Source organism: Magnusiomyces paraingens (genome assembly GCF_902498895.1).
Source record: "Magnusiomyces paraingens strain CBS 517.90 genome assembly, contig: contig5, whole genome shotgun sequence".
NCBI classification, from domain to species: domain Eukaryota; kingdom Fungi; phylum Ascomycota; class Dipodascomycetes; order Dipodascales; family Dipodascaceae; genus Magnusiomyces; species Magnusiomyces paraingens.
Window position 1 is genome coordinate 731,974 of NW_022474071.1, and position 20,320 is coordinate 752,293.

Here is a 20,320-nt window from a genome sequence, read left to right on the forward strand (position 1 = left end):
TCATCCGATAAAATGAATTTAAGATGTTGGTTCATATAGGAGGGGGATTTTATTTGAAATTTTATGACCTGTGGTTTAATTGCTGTAGGGTCAGTCTTTGACTTGTATTCACTTCGGAGCTTCCCTTTTCACAAAACTTTTTGATTTGATAACTTGGTATATGTATGATTTATGACGGCGTTTGAAAGACTTTTTTTTTTACTTTTTTTTTTTTTTGGAAAATCAGAAAAGCGAAAAAAAATAAAAAATAAATAAGATTACTCTCGTAGTTTTGATGACAAGAAAAATTCCCTGATTTTACAAACTGTCAAACAATTTCAAAGATAACTATATAGAATTTGTTATTTGCACCAATATTTTACCTATTTTGTATCTACTCTCTATGCAATATATGGTCAATGGACATGCAAATTCATACCGAGAATTGTCAATATTGAGTCTTACTGGTTTTTTTTAAAAAAATTTTTTTCCCCTTTAAAATGTCTTTTAATGTATCAAATCTTTCAAGAGTCAATTAACTCGTTTGGAAAAATTAGTTTATGCTAATGCTTATTTTCCTTAATTTTTAAACTGATTTCTTTTTTTATTTTTTTTAAAAAAAAATTAATGCAGACGTTGATTAAGGCCATATCAATTGAAAAACACATCTTTAAAAGAATATGATTCAAAAAAAAAAGGAAATTAAAATAAAATAAAAATAAAAAGTCAATGATACTGATTTTTCAATTATAAAAAATGTCAATATACTATACGTTGAATTGAAATTTTTTTTTAATATAAATACAGGCTTTTTTTTCCATTATTTCCTGTTTTTTTTTCTTATTCTTCTTTTCTGCATTACAACAATCACTATCATTCAATCATTTCAATTCATTCATTTCAATTTATTTACTTCAATCTACTTTTCCAACTATTTTACAATCCTTTTATTATTATATTCACAATGGTCAACTCCAAAATCTTCTTTTCTGTTTTTTCTGCACTTGTAATTTCTGTCAGTGCCTATCCTATTGTTGCCCTTGATGGAACCCTGGCTGCTCGCAATGCAATCCCTGATAACAAAGACCTTCTTAAGAGTGTGTCAGATACTCTTAAGAAACTGGACCCTGACCATGACTTTGACTTGGAAAAAATTGTTAGTGATGTTAAAAGCCACTTAGCCGCTAGAAGTGCAATTCCTGATAACAAAGATCTTTTAAAGAATGTGTCTGATACTCTTAAAAAACTTGACCCTGATCATGATTTCGATCTTGAAAAGATTGTCAACAATGTCAAGAGTCATTTGGCTGTTCGAAGCGCCATTCCTGATAACAAGGACCTTTTAAAGAGTGTATCTGATACTCTTAAGAAACTTGACCCTGATCATGATTTTGATCTTGAAAAAATTGTTAACAATGTCAAGAGCCATCTTCTTCTTTAATTTTTTTTTATTATTATTACTTTAGTTTCTTTTAGTTTAGGTTTTTTTTTTATGAATTTTAATTTGAATTTGAATTTGAAAATCCCCAATATCGTTTTTGCAATGTTTAGCCGTGCTTATTATGTCATAGCTTATATAATTTTATTAATCAGAAGGACACTGAGATAATGGTATCACCAATTAAAAAAACCCAACATTTGGACAATCGTGACCTCTTTTTTGTTTCTTAAATCCACCTTTTTCTATTTATTCTTTTCTTTACTTTACTTTTATTATTCTTGGTTTTTTTTTATTCATCTTTAATCACTATATATGACAATTCAATAAACATGGACAATACACCAAATACTGAAGGTCTTGACCAGCAGGCTCCCTCGTCTTCTGGTTCAGAAACCTCCCAGCATCTTGCATCTTCACTCAAGTTCGCCACCTTTCGGTCTTTTGTCGACTCAGCCTTTTTCCACGAATTGTCGGCCCGCAAACTCGACCATATTAAACTGGACGAAACACCCATCCCTGTGTTGGGGAGCTATTCCGAAGCACCTTCTACAGCCGTGTCGTATGCGAGTTTTTCCGTGACAAGGACTTCATTCAATGCTACTGACTATACACCACTGACATATACTGCTCCACCAGCCGTGGGCGCACCTGGCCGGCTACTCGACCTCAATACGATAGAGTCATTTAAATCGTATGACCGGGCTGGACTTTTGCGTACACGCATGCAAGAGATCACTTCTACAGTACTTTCTGGAGAGGCGCTGAGGGATCCCTCCTTGTTGTGCACATATCAAATTTTAATGTTTTCCGACCTTAAAAAGTATAACTTTTACTACTGGTTTGCATTCCCCGCGCCACTACTTGATTGGCGTGCGGGAAAAGTAGAAGCTAGTTTTGAAGTAACCAAGGACGTTTTGACAGCAATCGAGAGCTGGCGTGGTGAGGTGGACCCAAAACAATGGGGGTTTTTCCTGCTCAAAAAGGACCAAAGCTCAGATGATGAACAAGGCTGGAAGGTCGGCCAACTCAGTGAATACGACACATTTTTGTCAACAATAGAAACTGAAGAGCAATACTTGACGTTTGTTGATCCGTCACCCCATGAATTGATAGCAGGCTGGCCACTAAGAAACTTGCTGTTGCTAGCATTTCATTATAAGTTATTTGAGAAATTTCCACATCTTAAAGTGCTAGCTTACCGTGGCCGACCCGGAGCCAATAAACCACGAAGCTTTGTACTGAGCGGGTTAGAATCTCCACTGGATGACGCGAGTTTGACGGCATATCTCGAAGCAGTGCCCAAGGCCACTGGGTGGGAACGGCTACCAACCACTAACAAGCTAGCACCAAAACACACAAACCTCGGTGCACTGATTGACCCCGTTCAACTGGCAGATCAAGCTGTTGATCTTAACCTCAAACTGATGAAGTGGCGGGTAGCCCCAGACCTTGACCTTGAAGTTGTAAAAAATTCACGATGCCTTCTGCTCGGTGCCGGTACATTAGGATCATACATTGCACGTGGGCTTTTAGGATGGGGGGTACGTACGGTGACACTAGTTGATAGTGGTCGCGTGTCATACTCCAACCCAGTGCGACAACCTCTTTACACCTTTAGGGATTGTGCCGATGGTGGTAAGCCTAAAGCAGAGTGTGCTGCTGCAGCACTACGTGAGATTTATCCTTCAGTCGAAGCTCGCGGTGTACAGTTGGAAATACCAATGGCCGGGCATGCTGTACATGACGAACCATCGCAGCGGCGGGACTACGAGGAGCTTGAAGAGCTCATTAAAGCACATGATGTTGTGTTTTTGCTAATGGACTCGCGGGAAAGCCGATGGTTGCCCACAGTCATGTGTGCTGCGCAGTCTAAGCTGGTGATTAATGCAGCATTAGGATTTGACAGCTATGTGGTGATGCGGCATGGTGTTGTTGCCGAGGGTGCTCCAACGCCTAACCTTGGGTGCTATTTCTGTAACGATGTTGTAGCACCACTTGATTCGTTATCAAACCGTACACTGGATCAAATGTGCACGGTGACACGACCCGGTGTGGCCATGCTAGCTAGTGCAAATGCGGTAGAACTACTAGTATCAGTGCTGCAACATCCAAACAAAGGCCTGGCACCATCTACAGAGTATTCAGGGAAAGACAAGGAGCATTCGGGAAGCCCAGCTGCTACTGGAGCGTTTGGAAGCCAGATTCCTCACCAGATTCGTGGATTTTTAGGGTCATTTGATAGCATGAAGGTGACTGGTGCTGCATACCCCTCATGTTCTGCATGCTCTGCCCCTGTGAGGGAAGAATGGATCACACGCGGATGGGAGTTTGTAAAAGATGCACTCAACAATCCCAAATACGTTGAAGAGTTAAGTGGGCTAGCTGAAGTTCAACGCAAAGCAGAGGAGCTTAATCTTGGAGGTGATGGTGAAGATGGAGATGATTGGGCCTTGTCAGATTAGAGTGTAAAAATAAATTTAATATAAGCATAGGCTAATTAAGTCTATTACATTCAAGTATATAACCACGAGTGTGAAAACTTTACCTTTATTACGCAATTATATATTAATGATACAAAACAAAACAAACCATGAGAATATCATGGACTTTCCTTCTTTTTTTCTTTTTTTTCTTCTTTCTTCCTTCTTCTTTTATTTATCCCTAATTATCTTCCTCCTTCTTAATTTCCTGATCAGAGTTTCTGAAATATTTTTTAAGATCAATTCTATCGCTGACTTGGTGCTCAGCAGGGACCTGAGTGCGCTTGTTCCAAAGATCAACAAAAGAACTTTCACACTTACCCTTAGTGTTGCATCCAGCAAGATGGACAATAAAGTCACCTGGCTGATAAGACCAAACCCACTTAGGATCATCAAAGTAAGAGTTGAGAAGACGCTGAGGGACCAAGCCAAAATGTTGTTGGAACCGTTCATGGTTAAGGAAAATATGAATAAGAGCATCTTGTTCGCGGCGGATATATTCTTGCTTTTCAAAAAGTTTATCTTCCCACATTTCAAGCAAAAAGTCTGAAAAGGCAGAACGACGGATGAAAAAGGAACCGGCATTAAGACCGAAAAAGTCTTGGGAAATGACCACATCAATATTATCAAAATCAACCTCACCTTTCTCCATGTAGGCACCATTGTAAAAATTGGCTTCAGGGTCACGGAGGGGTCTTGAATAGGTGATACGTTCCTTGAGAGCACGCTTGTGTAAAATGTGCTTGGTGATATCAATTTCTGCATTCATAATAAGGGCATCAGTGTCGAGCCACCAGACCCATTCAGACTCGGGGAAAGTCTCAAAAGCTTCACGGATGGCACCCATCTTAGACCAGACGGGATGCCAGCCAGGCTTAACATGACGAGTAAGGTTAACAAAAATCTCATTATAGCCGTGGTAGGAGCAGTACTCTTTACGGTTTTCACGAGCAGCCTCGAGTACACCACCAATCTCAGAGTTACCTTTACCATCCGAAGCAGTCAAGATGACAATATTTTTCGCAGCAGGGTGTAAAGTTCCCTCATCAAAGTCCTCGGGCAAAAAGGCAACGGGTGATTCAAAGTTCTTAAGCTCTTCATGTTCCATACCAAGGAAACGGCCTTGAAGCTTGCTAGATTCTTTCTTTTGCTTCTTTTCTGAAAGCTGGGAGTGCATCTTCATGTAGTTCAGATAGCGCTTGTGACGGTCAGCAACACGTTCTTTAAGACTGAGCTTTTCGGTATCAGGGTTAGAGCTGGCACGATATTTGTCATAAAGAGGAGGGGAATTATCATTCTTGTCGTCGTCTTCTTTTTCTTCTTCCTCCTTTTTAGTATCTTTCTTTTCGTCCTTGTTCTCCTCCTTCTTTTCGTCCTTCTTTTCATCTTCCTTAGGCTCCTCCTTAGGAGTTTCCTTTTTATCATCTTCCTTGGATTCCTCCTTAGATTCTTCCTTGGATTCTTCCTTAGATTCCTCTTCAGGAGTGGCACCTTCTTCTCCCTCTTTATTTTTCGGGTTGGTATTAGCCTGTTCTTCACTTTCCTTAGCCTTATCCTGAATCTCCTTTTCATCCTGCTGTTCTTGTTGTTCAGCAAGTTGCTGTTCTTCTACATTATTTTCGTTTGAAGAATCGGATTCCTCAGGCTTTTTTTTCCGGAAATCAGGCTTACCCTTGGGGAATGGATCAGGGACTTGGAATGGAGTCTGGATCCGTTGTTCATCATTACTAATTTCGTAGTGATCTGATGAGTAGGTGTTGCTCATATTGTACACTAAGTACAACAGAGCAAACCCAATGAATGAGTAGAAGAGGAAAGCACGCCGCTTAATCATTAGAGATGAGCTAAGTATGAAATAGTTTTTTTTTTTTTTTAGTTTTAATAAATAGCTCTAAAAATGAGTTAAAGGTAGAGATTAAAAAAAAAAAAAAAAAAGGAGTAAGTGCTGTTAAAAGAAAGTTAAATACACAAAGAATTTGTCTTTTAAAAAAAAAATATATTCAGATAAAAGGGGGTGTGTGTGTTTTTTTTATTTTTTTTTAAGGTGATGATGATGTACAGTGGTTGTGACCCTTTAATATAATATGGACTTTTCAGGCACACACCGCACACACCACACACACTCACTCAACATAAATTAGAGGCCACCATGGAGACAACAACATGAAGTTTAAACAGGTGGGCTTTATATATATATATATATAAAAAAAAACAATTGAAGATTTAAAAAAAAAAGAAAGAAAAAAATAATTTTTATTAATCAATTATTATTTCAAATAAACATTTAACTTTTCCTAAAGTATTATTATTAATGTTCATTGGATCTTTGGATCTTTGGGGAAAAAGAAAAAGTGCGACTTCCATTTGGCTGGTGGGCATGCCAGGGGTGCCTAAATTACTGCCAAAGGCCACGAAAGCTATAGTTAAATCACGTGAACATTGTTTAAAAAAAAACACCCTTTTATCAAAAATCACTGCAAGTCACGTTTTTATGTTAATTCCCTAAAATAGAATATCATGTGATAAATCTTATCCACTTCCCTTTAATGTTATAAAGGGGTTGAAATTACCAACTTGGCTTTTAAAATGCCAAATTTATGAATTAATCTAAGATATATATACATTTATAATAATTAAAATAATTATTTGAATTAGAAAGTAAATAATTTTAATAATTGACAATGTTCAAGGTTTACAAAGTGATACAGTAGTAAGTGAACAATATATATAAGTAGTGTAATTAATGTACTCACTGTGGTCACAATAGATCTAGCAAAATGAAAAGTTATTGAAACACACGTTTAGACGGTGAAGACTCAATATATAAATTGATATTACCAACAAAAGGTCAACAGTAAAAGATTTGATTGAAAACTCCACATGTAAAGATTCAACAAATTAAGATTCAGCAGATGAGTATTCACTAAACTGAAATTCTGTTTATAATAGGTTAAGATACTATGGTTTCTTTGATAAAAACATATTCACACAAGTATAATTGGATTTTAGAAGTATATTATTATCTTTTGAAAATCATATTTTTAATAGAATAATTTTTGTTCATACTATTTTATCAAAATATTTGTAATAAAACGTAACATTAAAACTAAATCTTTTAAGATTTTCATATCCTAAATTATTTTTTTATTTTTTTTTTTTTTTTCAATAATAGTAAACTTATATTATAGCATCTTCAATAGAATATTTGATCCTGAAAACATTAGATCAGAGTTAATTTTTCACTTTATAATAAATTTAACGGAATTTCCCAAAATGAAACTGGGTGTTGTAATTTTTTTTTTTAGTATTATATAAATAATATGGGTTAGGGTTAGGTAATTTTTTAAAATCCATTATGTTAAAATTTTTCAAACAATACAAGCCTCCATTCAAGTTAGGTCATCATCACCAACTCAGGGTTAAAAAAAATAAAATAAAAGTAAACCTTTTTTCTTCCTCTCTATTTTTTATTTGAACATACACATTTAAGGATAATATCCTCCCCCACCGCCACTCAAAATTAGGGGGGAAAAAAAATAGAAAGAAAAAAAAAATTTCTCAATAATGGCAGAAGGACCACCTCCGAAACGGAAAAAGGCCATAGATTACGATGACGACGACGACGACGAAGATGAAGGACCATTAATAAAACGGACGCGGCTAGAAAAAAACACGACTCTTGAAAATGGCTATGGAGATAGGAAAGGAGAACAAAAACATGGGTCACGTTCTGCAGGCACAAAATCATCAGGAGTGTCTACTAAGCAGAATACTGGCGATTCTTTGAAAGACACGACTAATGACACAACCAGAAACAAAAACAAAAACAAAAACAAGACAGATAATGATAATAATAACAATAATAATGACAATAATGACCCTAAAAACAATAAGAAACATGATACCAATGATAAAAGGGCATCGCCCGCACCTACTAAAACAGTCTCTTCGGATGTAGTAATTGTTAATGACTCTTTGAAAAGCAAAAACTCAGATTCTGGAGCCAATGACAATAATAAAGATAAAACAGAAGATGGTGATAAAGATAATAGTACCTCAGTTACAGGAACCTCTGCTGGGGATGAGGAGACCACAGATGGTGGTTTGGTTACCAAATTTGTTTTTGATGGTGTGGAGTACCCTTACAAGGAACGGCCAGCGGTACTTGAAGAAATGAATGGGATAATTGAGTTTCGAGTAGTAAACAATGATAATTCAAAAGAAAACATGATGGTACTGACAGGTCTTAAAAACATTTTCCAAAAGCAATTGCCCAAGATGCCGAGAGAATATATTGCACGATTAGTGTATGATCGGTCCCATGTTTCTATTGCAGTTGTACGAAAACCATTAACAGTTGTTGGTGGCATTACTTTCCGACCTTTTGAATCACGCACATTTGCTGAAATTGTATTTTGTGCAATTTCATCTACAGAACAAGTTCGAGGTTATGGTGCACACTTGATGAATCATCTTAAGGACTATGTGCGGAATGCTTATGCTGGTCGTATTAAAAACTTTCTGACATATGCTGATAATTATGCCATTGGGTACTTTAAGAAGCAGGGCTTCACCAAAGAAATTTCCCTTGACAAGAGTATTTGGATGGGTTATATTAAGGATTATGAAGGTGGTACTATTATGCAATGTACTATGCTCCCTAAAATTCGTTATCTTGACGCAAATAAGATTTTGCTGGTGCAAAAGGCAGCTATTATGCGCAAGATTCGCGAAATTTCCAAGTCCCATATTGTCAGACCGGGTCTCCAAGTCTTTAAAAATCCAGAAGTGACACAGATTGACCCACTTACTATCCCTGGACTTAAAGAGGCTGGATGGACTCCAGCAATGGATGAAATTGCGCGCAGACTTAAACGATCACCTCATTATGCTGTGATGCAGGCATTGCTAAATGAGATGCAGGCCCACCCGTCTGCCTGGCCCTTTGCTGAGCCAGTTAACAAGGATGAAGTTGCTGATTATTACGAAGTTATTAAAGAGCCCATGGATTTGTTCACAATGGAGCAACGTCTTGAGGCAGACGCGTATGCCACTTTGGAGCAATTTCTTTACGATGCACGGCTTATTTTCAATAATTGCCGCAAGTACAATAACGAAACAACAACGTACTATAAGCACGCGACAAAACTTGAAAAGTTTCTTTATTCCAAGATTAAGGATTATCCTGAATATGCCCATGTACTCGATTCTTAGTTTGTATTCTATTTAAGGTATTATGTTTTTTTTTTTTTTATCTTTTATCTTTCATCATTCATCATTCATCTTTCATTTTACTCAACCAGTTACATGCCCATGGCCCGCATGTGTGCCATTGAAAATGAATGCGGATTCATGCTGCGATGTGCATTTTGAACCAGATATGTGAGTTCCTTCATGTAGGATTCCTCGTCTAGCCCTGTAATTTCTTCGGGCTTGAATGCCAACTTGTAAGGAATAAGAGGAACTCGAGTTAACATTTTGGAAAACAATCCAAAGGCAAGAGCTCGTTGATACAGATTTGTAACGTTTTCAAATGCAATAAAGACACGTTCGTGAAAGTACCAAGCATGCTCGAAAATCTGGAAAAGTCGTTTGAATGCCACTGTCAATGTACGCACGGTCAGCGCCGGCATAATGGTACTCAGTGGTCGGTCCAAGTCAATGACGCCAATGTTAACAGTATCCATGGCCCAGTCAAGAGTATGCCACACGTAATCCATGGCACTGCAACGGTGTGGTCGTGAGTGTCCGCTTCCACACATTACCGTTGGCGACCCTGGTGGGCCTCGGACCATAGTAGTGCAATCAGGTCGGGTTGCTGGGTTGCCGCATCCATCAAGTGAGATGGCAACTGCCAGCCAGTTGAGCTCTTTAATTAGTCGCTTAATATGCAAGAAAGTCCAAACGACTGGGGTTGCCACTCCAGGTGGCGTCACCAGAAAGTTAAGAGTGGACTCGTTGGCCACGAGAGTGGAAAGATAGCGCTCCAAGTCAAAGATGGAGTTAATGTTGTTGTATACGTTGCCAATGTAGTCAAGGTCCTTGACCTGGGCTTCTGAAAGAAAAGTCAGGAGGGAGCCAAACTTTTCTTCGTCATCAATATCGATGCGATCCTTAAGGCTGCCATTGTCGTCGTCGTCTTTAGCTTCTACATGATCAGTGATATCCACTATATCTTGATTATCTTGATTATCTTGATTATCTTGATTATCTTGATCAACGCTTCCGGACCCGAAGATGACCCGCATGTCGTCTGAGTTATCAAGATGTTTCAAAAGGGTGGTTGTGGTTGTTGTGTTTGTGTTTGTGTTTTGGTTTCCAATTGTGGCGGTGTTTATTGTGGGGCTGGAAGAAGAAGAAGAAGAAGTGGGGATTGGGGCGTCGTTGGGTACGTCGCTAACAAATGGCTGTTGTAGTGCTTGAGATGTAGAAGGTTCTGGAGATGTATTTTCAAGCTTTTTGAGGTTTGAAAGAGTATGCTCGATGATGTGATTAGCAGTGGACTCTTGTTGGAACCATTGCTGTTGATTTTCTGAGGTTTCTTCGGTCTGATCTTTCTTGTCATGTTTCCGGAGATCGGCCCAGTCTGAATGTAAATTGGGGTTATAATTATCGGTCACAGTCCCCTGGATATTATTCAACCCTGGATCGTCAGATTTCAGAGGAGAACCAGGTTTGGTCACTGGTGCAGTTAGTGAGAGTTCTGTGACTTCGCCGAGGATCTGCACTGCCGAGACACTTTTGCTGTTGCTTCTAGCGCGTCGGCCACTGATAGTACTGCGACCTTTGGAAGATTGGCTATTATTATTGGTTTGGATCACCTCAGTGTTATTGCTAGTTGCTTTGAGGGTGCTATTTTTAATATCTGCAGAAGGGTTTTTGCGGTGATGGGAAATTGTTTTGTCATCTACATTTTCCTTGACGCTCTCAGAACTAAAATTGCCTTCACCATTGGCGATTTGAAAGTCTCGTCGTTTCCACTGGTCATTGGTATTCGTGTCGTCTGTTTCGGAGAATTCTTTTTCTTCTCCGGTGATTTTTTTAACACTTGCTGCAGTCAAAGTTTGTTGTTGTTGTTGTGGTGGTGGTGGTGGTTGTTGAAATTCATTAAGAGTTGAATCCCCAGATCCACTAATGTTTGATTCATTAGCATTTATAGTCCGAGTATTAAGAAAGTAAGTTTCGTCAGTATTATTTGATTTGGAATCATTTCGATTTTTACTTGGAGAAAGTCTACGAGGAGACTGGAGTGGACTTGATGCAGGTTTTGTTGCAATGTTTTTCATAGTGTCTTCACTTAATGGTGTTGTGACAGAAGAAGAGCGGGCCCTAGACCCCCGAGTTGATCGAAGAGTCGGAACCTTTAAAGAGGGAATATTTTTTTCAGTGGTTTCCATGGTATTAGAGCCGGCTATTGATGAATTAGAAGTTGGAGCCGTGCTTGTGGTAGTAGTAGTGGTGGTATTGGGGTTACTTAACGAAGGTGGAGATGCAAATCCTCGTGCGTAGTTACGAGAGAAAGTGTGAGTTGGCGATTTACTTCGAGTTCTAGTGGTAGAAGTAGTAGAAGTAGTAGAAGGATGGCCAGGTGAAGAGGTTGAAGAAGAGCTACGGCCAGAGATTCGGGACTCAAGTTGGGATAGTGAGAGTGCTGATGGTGGAGAGGATGAAGAGGTTGATATAGGCATAGAAATGGATCCAGAAGAGGTTGGAGATGATGAAAAATAGAGATCTGAATGTGGAACTGCAGTCGCTATAGCTGGAGTAGCTTCTGCAGTGGCAACTGCTGCAGTGATGGTGGGGATCTGGAGTGGGTCAGAGGAGGAGTGAAAAGAAGATGGAGATGTGCTGGTAGTGGTGGTGGCTGGTCCGATCACAGCTGGGGTTGGAGAATCTGTGGGCTCATACAACGAAGAAGAAAGATTAGCAGCCAAGGAAGACTCCGAGTTGCCGCTGGAATTCATTATGAGCAGAAGGATCGTGTGATTGATGGAAAAAAAAAAAAGGAAGGAATGAATGAATGTTTTATTTTTTTTTTTTTTTTAAAACGAAAGGAAAAAAAAAAAAAGAGAGAGAGAGAGAGAAAAATAATAAATTTTAGTTAAAAGAAAAAAAAAAGCTGCTTGTGTGTGTGTGGGAAATTAAGAATTTGCGGATGACTTGGCGGTGGAACGGCAAAAAAAAAAAAAAAAATTAAAGTTATCTTATTTTTGGTAACTTATTTAAGTGGACTGAATAAATGTTTACAATCTTTTGTTAGCAAAAAAAATATTAATAAAGTAACCTCATGGTAAGTTATCTTTTAAGTAAATAGGTAAATAGGTAAATAGGTAATTAAGTATATATATATTATAAGTAACTTATATTTATATATTTATATATAAATCATATAAATCATATAAATCATATAAATCATATAAATCATATAAATCATATAAATCATATAAATCATATAAATCTGTGCAACAACTCTAAGCTTGAAGTTCATCATCGGCAGTCGTCTCGGCCTCCATCTTCTCAACCACAGCCTTCATCATCTCGTCATCATATATCTTAAACCCTTCCTCCTTAGTGACACTCGATAACTGTGCGTTCTTAGCATCAAGTTTCTCTTCCATAACCTGCTTTAAGATCTTGAGAACCAGAACCTCAGCCTCTTCCATAGTAAGTGATGAATGGTACTCGTTTTGAAGTTCAACCTGTGCACCCTCACTACCGCTACCAATTGCCTTAGCATCGTATCTGTAAAAGGTTCCTGAAGGTTCAGCGTGGTATAGTTGTGGACCATTTTCGTCAAAGCCAGCAATTAAAAGAGCAACACCAAACGGCCGTGACATAATGCGTTCCTCACCGTCAGCACCTTCGCCAAATCTCAGGGCGAGATCGCAAACAGATTGTGTTATAGATTCCACCTTAATGGGTTCATCATATTGGAAAGAGTGATTCTTGGGAATGTTAGATAAACCTGAATAAAATAAATAATCAATAATAAACCAAAAAAAAAAAAAAAAAAACATACTGTTGCTTCAACACGAGCATGATCAATCATAGTACGGGCATCTGCAGTGAGACCACTCATGGCACAGCCAACGTGGCGGTCAATCTCAATGATCTTCTCAATGGATGAGGGTTCGAGCAAAGAAGAAGTCACGCGCTTCTCAACACCCAACACAACACCCTTAGATGTGGCAATTCCAATTGCAGTAGATCCCAGCTATTAGAGTGTTAGTGACCAAAATTTACATTTATATTTATATATATATATATGGAAAGAGGGTCGAGCATACCTTGATGGCTTCCAGAGAGTATTCGACTTGAAAAAGACGGCCTTCAGGAGAAAAAGTGCTGACACCACGGTCATATTCGCTTCGCGTAAGAAACATTTTTAACTGGGTTTTATGAAAGAAAGAGAAAAAAAAAAAAAAAAAAAGACTGAATGAAAATGGAAAGATTGATGATTTTCTTGTTGGTGAAAAAGAAAAAGAAGGCAAAACAAGTGAGAGACAGAAGAAAAAAAAAAGGTTTTTTGGCTGACTTTGGTGGCAACAAAAAAAAAATATACAATGGTGGAGGGTTTTGTGGTTGCTAAATTAACAGTCTATTTAGTAGATTTATAACTAACTAATATTTTCAAAACCAACATCATCATCCCCTTGAAACTTTTGAATGAAGAATTGATTTTTTTTTTTTTTTTTTTCACATAACATATCGAGATCAAACCATGGCATCATCTTATTCAAGGAGAGATGGTTCTGGCCAATATGAAGGCTCTGCATCTCAATCACGTACTTCGATTTATAGAACACAGCATTTCAGCTCATCTACAAGAAGGTCAATGGGATCCTCTTCATCACCACCAGTACAGCAACAACAACAACAAGCTGGAGTCTCTGGAAGCACAAATTCTCAGCGACAAAATCCGTCAAGAGTACATCAACATCATGGATCTAGTGATAACGAAAACTGGATTCCACGCGTCGAACTAGCACGCGAAACTTCTTCTGCACTTGCCAAGTCACTTAAACCCCTTCCTAAATACTCACATGCACCCTCAGAATACCGCAAGTACATGAGTCTCGAAGGACTCTCATTAAATGCACAAGAAGCAATTGTGATTGAAGATTTGATTTATGTACTCCTTGGATGTGAAGGCATATATATTCGGTTCAATGAGACTTATGAGGTCGATATTAAGTTTGACAGATTACGCGGACCTCAGTACCAAACAAACCGATCAGTACCAATTAGCATGCGTGATGCAGTCAAAAGTATTACTGACACTGCGCGCCATCACCTAGCCATTAGCGAGTTTGTTGATGTGCATGCTCAGCGTGACTATGGCCAGGTCAACCAGGCATTATGTGCAAGTATTAGAAGAGTACTCAAAGACTACAATATTTTGATTGCACAGTTAGAAAATGAGCTTTATTATAATCAAAGTTTTTCCCTACAGACAATGCAACTTCAGTTAGCCCCCCTGGCACACATTCTCAAACAAATATATGATCTGTGCCAGGTAATTTTACAAGAAAACACGCGGCGGAGCGAGGAGGCAGCTGCACAGCTCTACAGCAGTAGTGATATTGAAAAAGTGATTGAGTCGCTCAAGGTTAACGAAGGCACAAACTTTAGCAAGCTGGGCTTGACATCACGCGAAAAATCCATGGTATGCAAGGGCGGCGCCATTCTACGCATTTTGGCCGAAAGACTAATTGCACTTTCAGGAGACCCGCCTACCAAGTCTCTATTGGAGACATTACTTCGAGACGCGTCAAAACCATACTTGGTGATGCTCCAGCGGTGGATCCATCGGGGGATTATCACTGATCCTTATGATGAGTTTTTAATCTGTGAAAAAAAGAGTGTACGCAAAAATAAAGACACGCTCTATTATACAGATGAGTACTGGGATAAACGGTACACGGTGAGGGAGGACGACTTGCCGCTGCAACTCTCGAGCTCTGAGGTTTATGAGCGGATATTATTGACGGGTAAGTACTTAAATGTAGTCCGAGAATGTGGAGGAGTGGATGTGAGCCAGGACGATGATAAAGAATACGAGTCTATTGAAGACAGTAGGATTTTGATGACACTTGCTAGAGCGTATAGTCATGCAAATGAGACTTTGCTTTCGCTATTAATCCACACACATAAGCTACCTGAACGATTACGGTCTTTAAAGCATTTTTTCTTTTTGGATAAAGCCGACTATCTAATAAATTTTATGGATATTGCTGATGCGGAGCTGAACAAACCGACAAGCGAAGCATCCAAGACCAAGCTGCAGTATCTGCTGGACATGGCGCTGCGGCAACCAGGCAGTATTTCAGCGACAGACCCATACCGGGACGATGTTCTTGTTGAGGTTTCTCATATGAGCAACATGGAGAATTTGCTAAAGATTGCGACAGTGCCTGGCATGGATCCCAACCGGATTGGTTCAATGGCTGGGGAAAGTAGCGGGACCATGACGAGCAATCATTACCAAGCAAACAACAACAACAACAACAACAGCAATAATAATAATAATAATAATAATAATACTAATGGATCGAAGCATTTTCAAAGTGTTTTCGGGTTGCAGCTGGACTTTAATATCCCATTCCCATTGTCACTTGTATTTTCACGACGCACCATGATTGTGTATCAACTCATGTTTCGACACTTGGTAGAACTTAAGTATATTGAGCGGACACTCAACAAGTCGTGGGTAGAGCAGATGAAGTCTAAGGTGTGGCAGCATCGAAGCCAAATACCTGAGTTAGAGGAATGGAAAGCAAGTGTTATGAAGCTGCGTGAACGAATGTTATATTTTATACACAATGTGTTATACTATTGTACGACCGAGATTAATGAGCGACAGTGGGCGCGGTTCATAGAGCAGTTGGGAGAAGCAAAGAATGCAGACTGGCTGATGGCTAAGCATGTTTCATTTTTGAGTATTTGTATGAAGGAATGTATGCTGACCAACCCGAAGCTGTTGCGGCTTCAATCAAAGTTGTACACAAGTTGCCGACTTTTTGCCGAGTACTTGCCGTCTCGTGAAAGGTCGATAGTATACTTGGATAGTTTGATGCTGAGTGAAGCTGAGCGTGAGAAGTTGCAAAGGCCTACCAGCAAGAATGGCGAAGAGATGACAGAGGCAGAGATTTTAGCATGGCTCAATTCTTCTTTACATCAGTACGAGGCGAGTTTTGATCACCATTTGAAGATTCTAATTGAAGCATTAAACCATTATGCGGCCATGGAAACAACTTCTTTTTTAAGTCTTTCGTCGCAGCTCGAGGCTGGCCTGTTGCAAATGCGGTCCTAATATATATATATATATATATATATATATATATATAATAATAAGAATAAAATAAGAATAAAGAAAAAAAAAAAAAAAACAGATTGAAAATTTCCCAATTTAGAAATTAATATTTTATTAACGCCGCACAAAAGAACCCGAGTGTGGCGGGTGCTCGGTGTGTGGCTGGATTGACTCGGGACTTTAAAAATTTTTTTTATTGATTTTTAAAAGGGGGATTCCCAAGAATTTTTAAAGACAAACCCGAGTCAAAAAAAAAAAAAGTTTTCCCCAGAAATTGCATGTGCTTTGCGCCACGGCGGTTTAAATTCTTGTGGCCAGTAAAAAACGGGTGGTCTCCACAGTCTTTCTATTTTATATTTTTTAAAAAAAAAAAAAACCCCGTGTTTAAATAAAATAAAAAAAAATTTATTTGGACCGGTCAAAAACAAACAAAAAAGTCTTTATGGAAATTTTTTTTTTTTTTTTAATTTTTAATTTCTGACTCTTTCCTTCTTAATTCTTTTTATCCCTTTTTTTTTTTTTTTTTTTTTTTCTTCTTATTTAAATTCTTTTCAAGTTCTTTTTCTATTTTTTACTTTTCTTCTTACTCTTTTTTTTTTTTTTTAACAAAAACTACCCAATCACCTTTACCATCCCCACTCTTAAAAAAAAAATGGTTGCCGAACTCATTGACGGAAACGCCATTGCCAAGTCCATCCGTACTGGACTTAATGAAGAAATCAAGGCCATCCAGGCTGAAAAGCCTTACTTTAAGCCTTCCCTCGTCATCTTCCAAGTTGGAGATAGACCAGATTCATCCACATATGTGCGCATGAAGCTGAAGGCTGCTGCCGAGGCAAACATTTCTTGTCAACTCAAGAACCTCCCAGAGTCAGTCACCCAGGCAGAGGTAAGTTTGTAACCATCCTTTCAAACCAATCAATCATTCAATCATTCAATCATTCAATTATCAATTAGCAATTAACTAACTATCAATCTCTTCTCTTTTCTTCTCAGCTCCTCGACGAAATCACCACTCTTAATAATGACCCTTCAGTCCACGGTATCCTCGTCCAACTCCCTCTCCCCAGCCATATCCAAGAAGTTGTAATCACTGACGCTGTTGCCGCTGAAAAGGATGTTGATGGGTTTGGCACACTCAACATTGGTGAGCTGGCAAAGCGTGGTGGTTCCCCGCTCTTTGTCCCCTGCACTCCTAAGGGCATTCTCGTTCTGCTCAAGCAATCCAATGTCGATCTTGCCGGCAAGAAGGCCGTGGTCCTGGGCAGATCTGACATTGTGGGCTCCCCTGTTTCTTACCTCCTTAAAAACGCCGATGCAACCGTCACGGTTCTCCATTCCAAGTCTGCAAACATTGAAGAAGAAGTTAAGGCTGCTGACGTTGTTGTCGCTGCAATTGGCAAGCCTGGCTTTGTCAAGGGCGATTGGATTAAGCCTGGTGCCGTTGTCATTGATGTTGGCACCAATTACATTGACGATGCTACTCGCAAGAGCGGTAAACGTCTTGTAGGTGATGTTGAGTTTGAGACTGCCTCCCAAGTCGCTTCTAAAATCACTCCTGTTCCTGGTGGTGTTGGCCCCATGACTGTGGCCATGCTTCTTTCCAATGTCGTTGACTCGGCCAAGCGCTTTTACGCCCAGGAAGAGTCCCGCAAAATTGTTCCTCTTCCTCTCAATATCCAAACCCCTGTTCCTTCTGATTTTGCCATTTCCCGCGCCCAAAAGCCTAAGAATATCACCCAGGTTGCTTCTGAGGTTGGCATTCTCCCCAGCGAGCTCGAGCAATATGGTGCTCATAAGGCCAAGGTTCAACTTAGTCTTCTCGACCGTCTCCAGGATCGCAAGAATGGTAAATACGTTCTTGTCACAGGTATTACTCCCACCCCTCTGGGTGAGGGTAAGTCCACTACCACTGTCGGTCTCGTCCAGGCCCTCGGTGCTCACCTTGGCAAGGTTGCCTTTGCCAATGTCCGCCAGCCTTCCATGGGCCCCACCTTTGGTGTTAAGGGTGGTGCTGCCGGTGGTGGTTACTCCCAGGTTATCCCCATGGATGAGTTCAACTTGCACTTGACTGGTGATATCCATGCCATTTCTGCCGCAACAAACTTGCTTGCTGCTGCAATTGACACCCGTATGTTCCACGAGGCTACCCAGAAGGATGGTCCTCTTTACAAGCGCTTGGTGCCTGCCAAGAAGGGTGTTCGCACTTTTTCCAACGTTATGTTCCGCCGCTTAAAGAAGCTGGGCATTGACAAGACCAACCCTGATGACCTTACTCCTGAGGAAATCACCAAGTTTGCTCGTCTCGACATTGACGCTGATACTATCACCTGGAAGCGTGTTGTGGACTGCAATGACCGTTTCCTCCGTGGCATTACTATTGGTCAGGCTCCCACCGAAAAGGGTTTCACCCGTGAGACTGGTTTCGATATCACTGTTGCCAGTGAGTGCATGGCCATTTTGGCCCTTTCCAACGACCTCAAGGATATGCGTGAGCGTCTTGGCAACATGGTTGTTGCTTCTTCTAAGGCTGGTGAACCTGTTACCGCTGACGATATTGGCTGCGGTGGTGCTCTTACTGCTCTCATGAAGGATGCTATCAAGCCTAACCTTATGCAAACCCTTGAGGGTACCCCAGTTTTTGTCCACGCCGGTCCCTTTGCCAACATTTCTATTGGTGCCAACTCTGTTCTTGCCGACAAGATGGCTCTCAAGCTTGCTGGTACTCGTGAGGGTGAGTCTGAGGACAAGTCTGGCTTTGTTGTGACTGAGGCCGGTTTCGATTTCACCATGGGTGGTGAACGTTTCTTTAACATTAAGTGCCGTTCTTCTGGCCTTGTTCCTGACGTTGTTGTCATTGTGGCCACTGTTCGTGCTCTTAAGGTCCACGGTGGCGGTCCCGATGTTAAGCCTGGTGTTCCTCTTGCTGAGGAATACACCAAGGAGAATGTGGAACTTTTGCGCGCCGGCTGCGCCAACCTGGGCAAGCACATTTCTAATGCTAAGACTTATGGTCTTCCCGTTGTTGTTGCCATTAACAAGTTTGAGACTGATACTGCTGCGGAGCACGCAGTTATCCGTGAGGAGGCCATCAAGTATGGTGCTGAGGATGCCATTGTTGCCAACCACTGGGCTGAGGGCGGTGCTGGAGCCGTTGCTCTTGCCGAGGGTGTTGTCAAGGCATCACAAAAGACTGACAAGAACTTCCAGTTCCTTTACGAGACTGAGGGTCAATCTGTTGAGCAAAAGATTACAACTATTTGCCAGAAGATGTACGGTGCTGCTGGAATTGAGTTTTCCGATCTTGCCAAGTCCAAGGTCGAGACTTATACTCGCCAGGGTTTTGGCAACCTCCCCATTTGCATTGCAAAGACCCAGTATTCGCTCTCGCACGACCCTGCTCTTAAGGGTGTCCCCACTGGTTTCACTGTTCCCATTCGCGATGTCCGCGCTTCTGTGGGTGCCGGTTACCTCTATGCTCTTGCAGCTGAGATTATGACTATTCCTGGTCTCCCCACTCACTGCGGCTTCATGGACGTTGAGGTCAATGATGAGGGCGAGATTGAGGGTTTGTTTTAAAAGGGAGAGAATTTCTTTCTTGAAGTTATTTCAACATTACGATTTATGATTATCTTTTTTTTTATTATTATTATTAGTTTATTATGATTTTTACGATTCCGCATTCAACTGTAATCCTAGAGTATATATATGAAAAATAAAATACCTGGAAAATGACAAAAAAGTTTGAACAAAAAAAAAATGGCTTGTAAAGTATATAGAGATGTATAAAGTGAAAAAAAAAAATATGGAAAGGGTTAGGGTTAAGATTTAGTTATAAAAATTATGGGTTAGGGGTATGGATTTGTTTACATGGTAAGTAAGCAATTTATCATTTGACAATTTGAGACTTCAAGGAAAAGAATTGAGTACGAACATTTATAGTAATTAAGAATGAAGAGTAGTGTATTCATTGGTATTTTTTTTTTTTTTTTTTTTTTTTAACTGGATTGACATGCTTTCCAGTAGTCATAAAGAGAGCCCACACTTTTAAAGTACACAAATGACGTTATTATAATAAACCAGAGATTTAGAATCCCGACCATTAGG

At 39.8% G+C, this 20,320-nt stretch overlaps 8 protein-coding genes across 8 annotated transcripts; 5 read left to right on the top strand and 3 right to left on the bottom strand.

Annotated features, from left to right (window-relative positions):
• Nucleotides 1–943: 943 nt before the first annotated feature.
• On the top strand, nucleotides 944–1,420 carry SAPINGB_P005897 (uncharacterized protein; the record flags this gene model as incomplete). The annotated part of the gene is made up of 1 exon (XM_032000611.1): nucleotides 944–1,420. The coding sequence occupies one exon, from the start codon at nucleotides 944–946 to the stop codon at nucleotides 1,418–1,420; it is 477 nt and encodes a 158-aa protein (XP_031856502.1).
• A 329-nt stretch (nucleotides 1,421–1,749) lies between these two features.
• On the top strand, nucleotides 1,750–3,882 carry SAPINGB_P005898 (uncharacterized protein; the record flags this gene model as incomplete). The annotated part of the gene is made up of 1 exon (XM_032000612.1): nucleotides 1,750–3,882. One exon carries the CDS (start codon nucleotides 1,750–1,752, stop codon nucleotides 3,880–3,882), a length of 2,133 nt encoding a protein of 710 aa, XP_031856503.1.
• Nucleotides 3,883–4,081: 199 nt separating this feature from the next.
• SAPINGB_P005899 (uncharacterized protein) lies at nucleotides 4,082–5,734 on the bottom strand (the record flags this gene model as incomplete). Its single annotated transcript, XM_032000613.1, has 1 exon — nucleotides 4,082–5,734. One exon carries the CDS (start codon nucleotides 5,732–5,734, stop codon nucleotides 4,082–4,084), a length of 1,653 nt encoding a protein of 550 aa, XP_031856504.1.
• Nucleotides 5,735–7,464: 1,730 nt separating this feature from the next.
• On the top strand, nucleotides 7,465–9,114 carry SAPINGB_P005900 (uncharacterized protein; the record flags this gene model as incomplete). Its single annotated transcript, XM_032000614.1, has 1 exon — nucleotides 7,465–9,114. The coding sequence occupies one exon, from the start codon at nucleotides 7,465–7,467 to the stop codon at nucleotides 9,112–9,114; it is 1,650 nt and encodes a 549-aa protein (XP_031856505.1).
• Nucleotides 9,115–9,203: 89 nt separating this feature from the next.
• Nucleotides 9,204–11,864, bottom strand: SAPINGB_P005901 (uncharacterized protein; the record flags this gene model as incomplete). Its single annotated transcript, XM_032000615.1, has 1 exon — nucleotides 9,204–11,864. The coding sequence occupies one exon, from the start codon at nucleotides 11,862–11,864 to the stop codon at nucleotides 9,204–9,206; it is 2,661 nt and encodes an 886-aa protein (XP_031856506.1).
• A 507-nt stretch (nucleotides 11,865–12,371) lies between these two features.
• SAPINGB_P005902 (uncharacterized protein) lies at nucleotides 12,372–13,283 on the bottom strand (the record flags this gene model as incomplete). The annotated part of the gene is made up of 3 exons (XM_032000616.1): nucleotides 12,372–12,845; nucleotides 12,920–13,114; nucleotides 13,188–13,283. The coding sequence occupies 3 exons, from the start codon at nucleotides 13,281–13,283 to the stop codon at nucleotides 12,372–12,374; spliced, it is 765 nt and encodes a 254-aa protein (XP_031856507.1).
• A 338-nt stretch (nucleotides 13,284–13,621) lies between these two features.
• Nucleotides 13,622–16,213, top strand: SAPINGB_P005903 (uncharacterized protein; the record flags this gene model as incomplete). The annotated part of the gene is made up of 1 exon (XM_032000617.1): nucleotides 13,622–16,213. The coding sequence occupies one exon, from the start codon at nucleotides 13,622–13,624 to the stop codon at nucleotides 16,211–16,213; it is 2,592 nt and encodes an 863-aa protein (XP_031856508.1).
• Nucleotides 16,214–16,865: 652 nt separating this feature from the next.
• On the top strand, nucleotides 16,866–19,792 carry SAPINGB_P005904 (uncharacterized protein; the record flags this gene model as incomplete). The annotated part of the gene is made up of 2 exons (XM_032000618.1): nucleotides 16,866–17,102; nucleotides 17,210–19,792. 2 exons carry the CDS (start codon nucleotides 16,866–16,868, stop codon nucleotides 19,790–19,792), a joined length of 2,820 nt encoding a protein of 939 aa, XP_031856509.1.
• Between the last annotated feature and the right edge of the window lie 528 nt (nucleotides 19,793–20,320).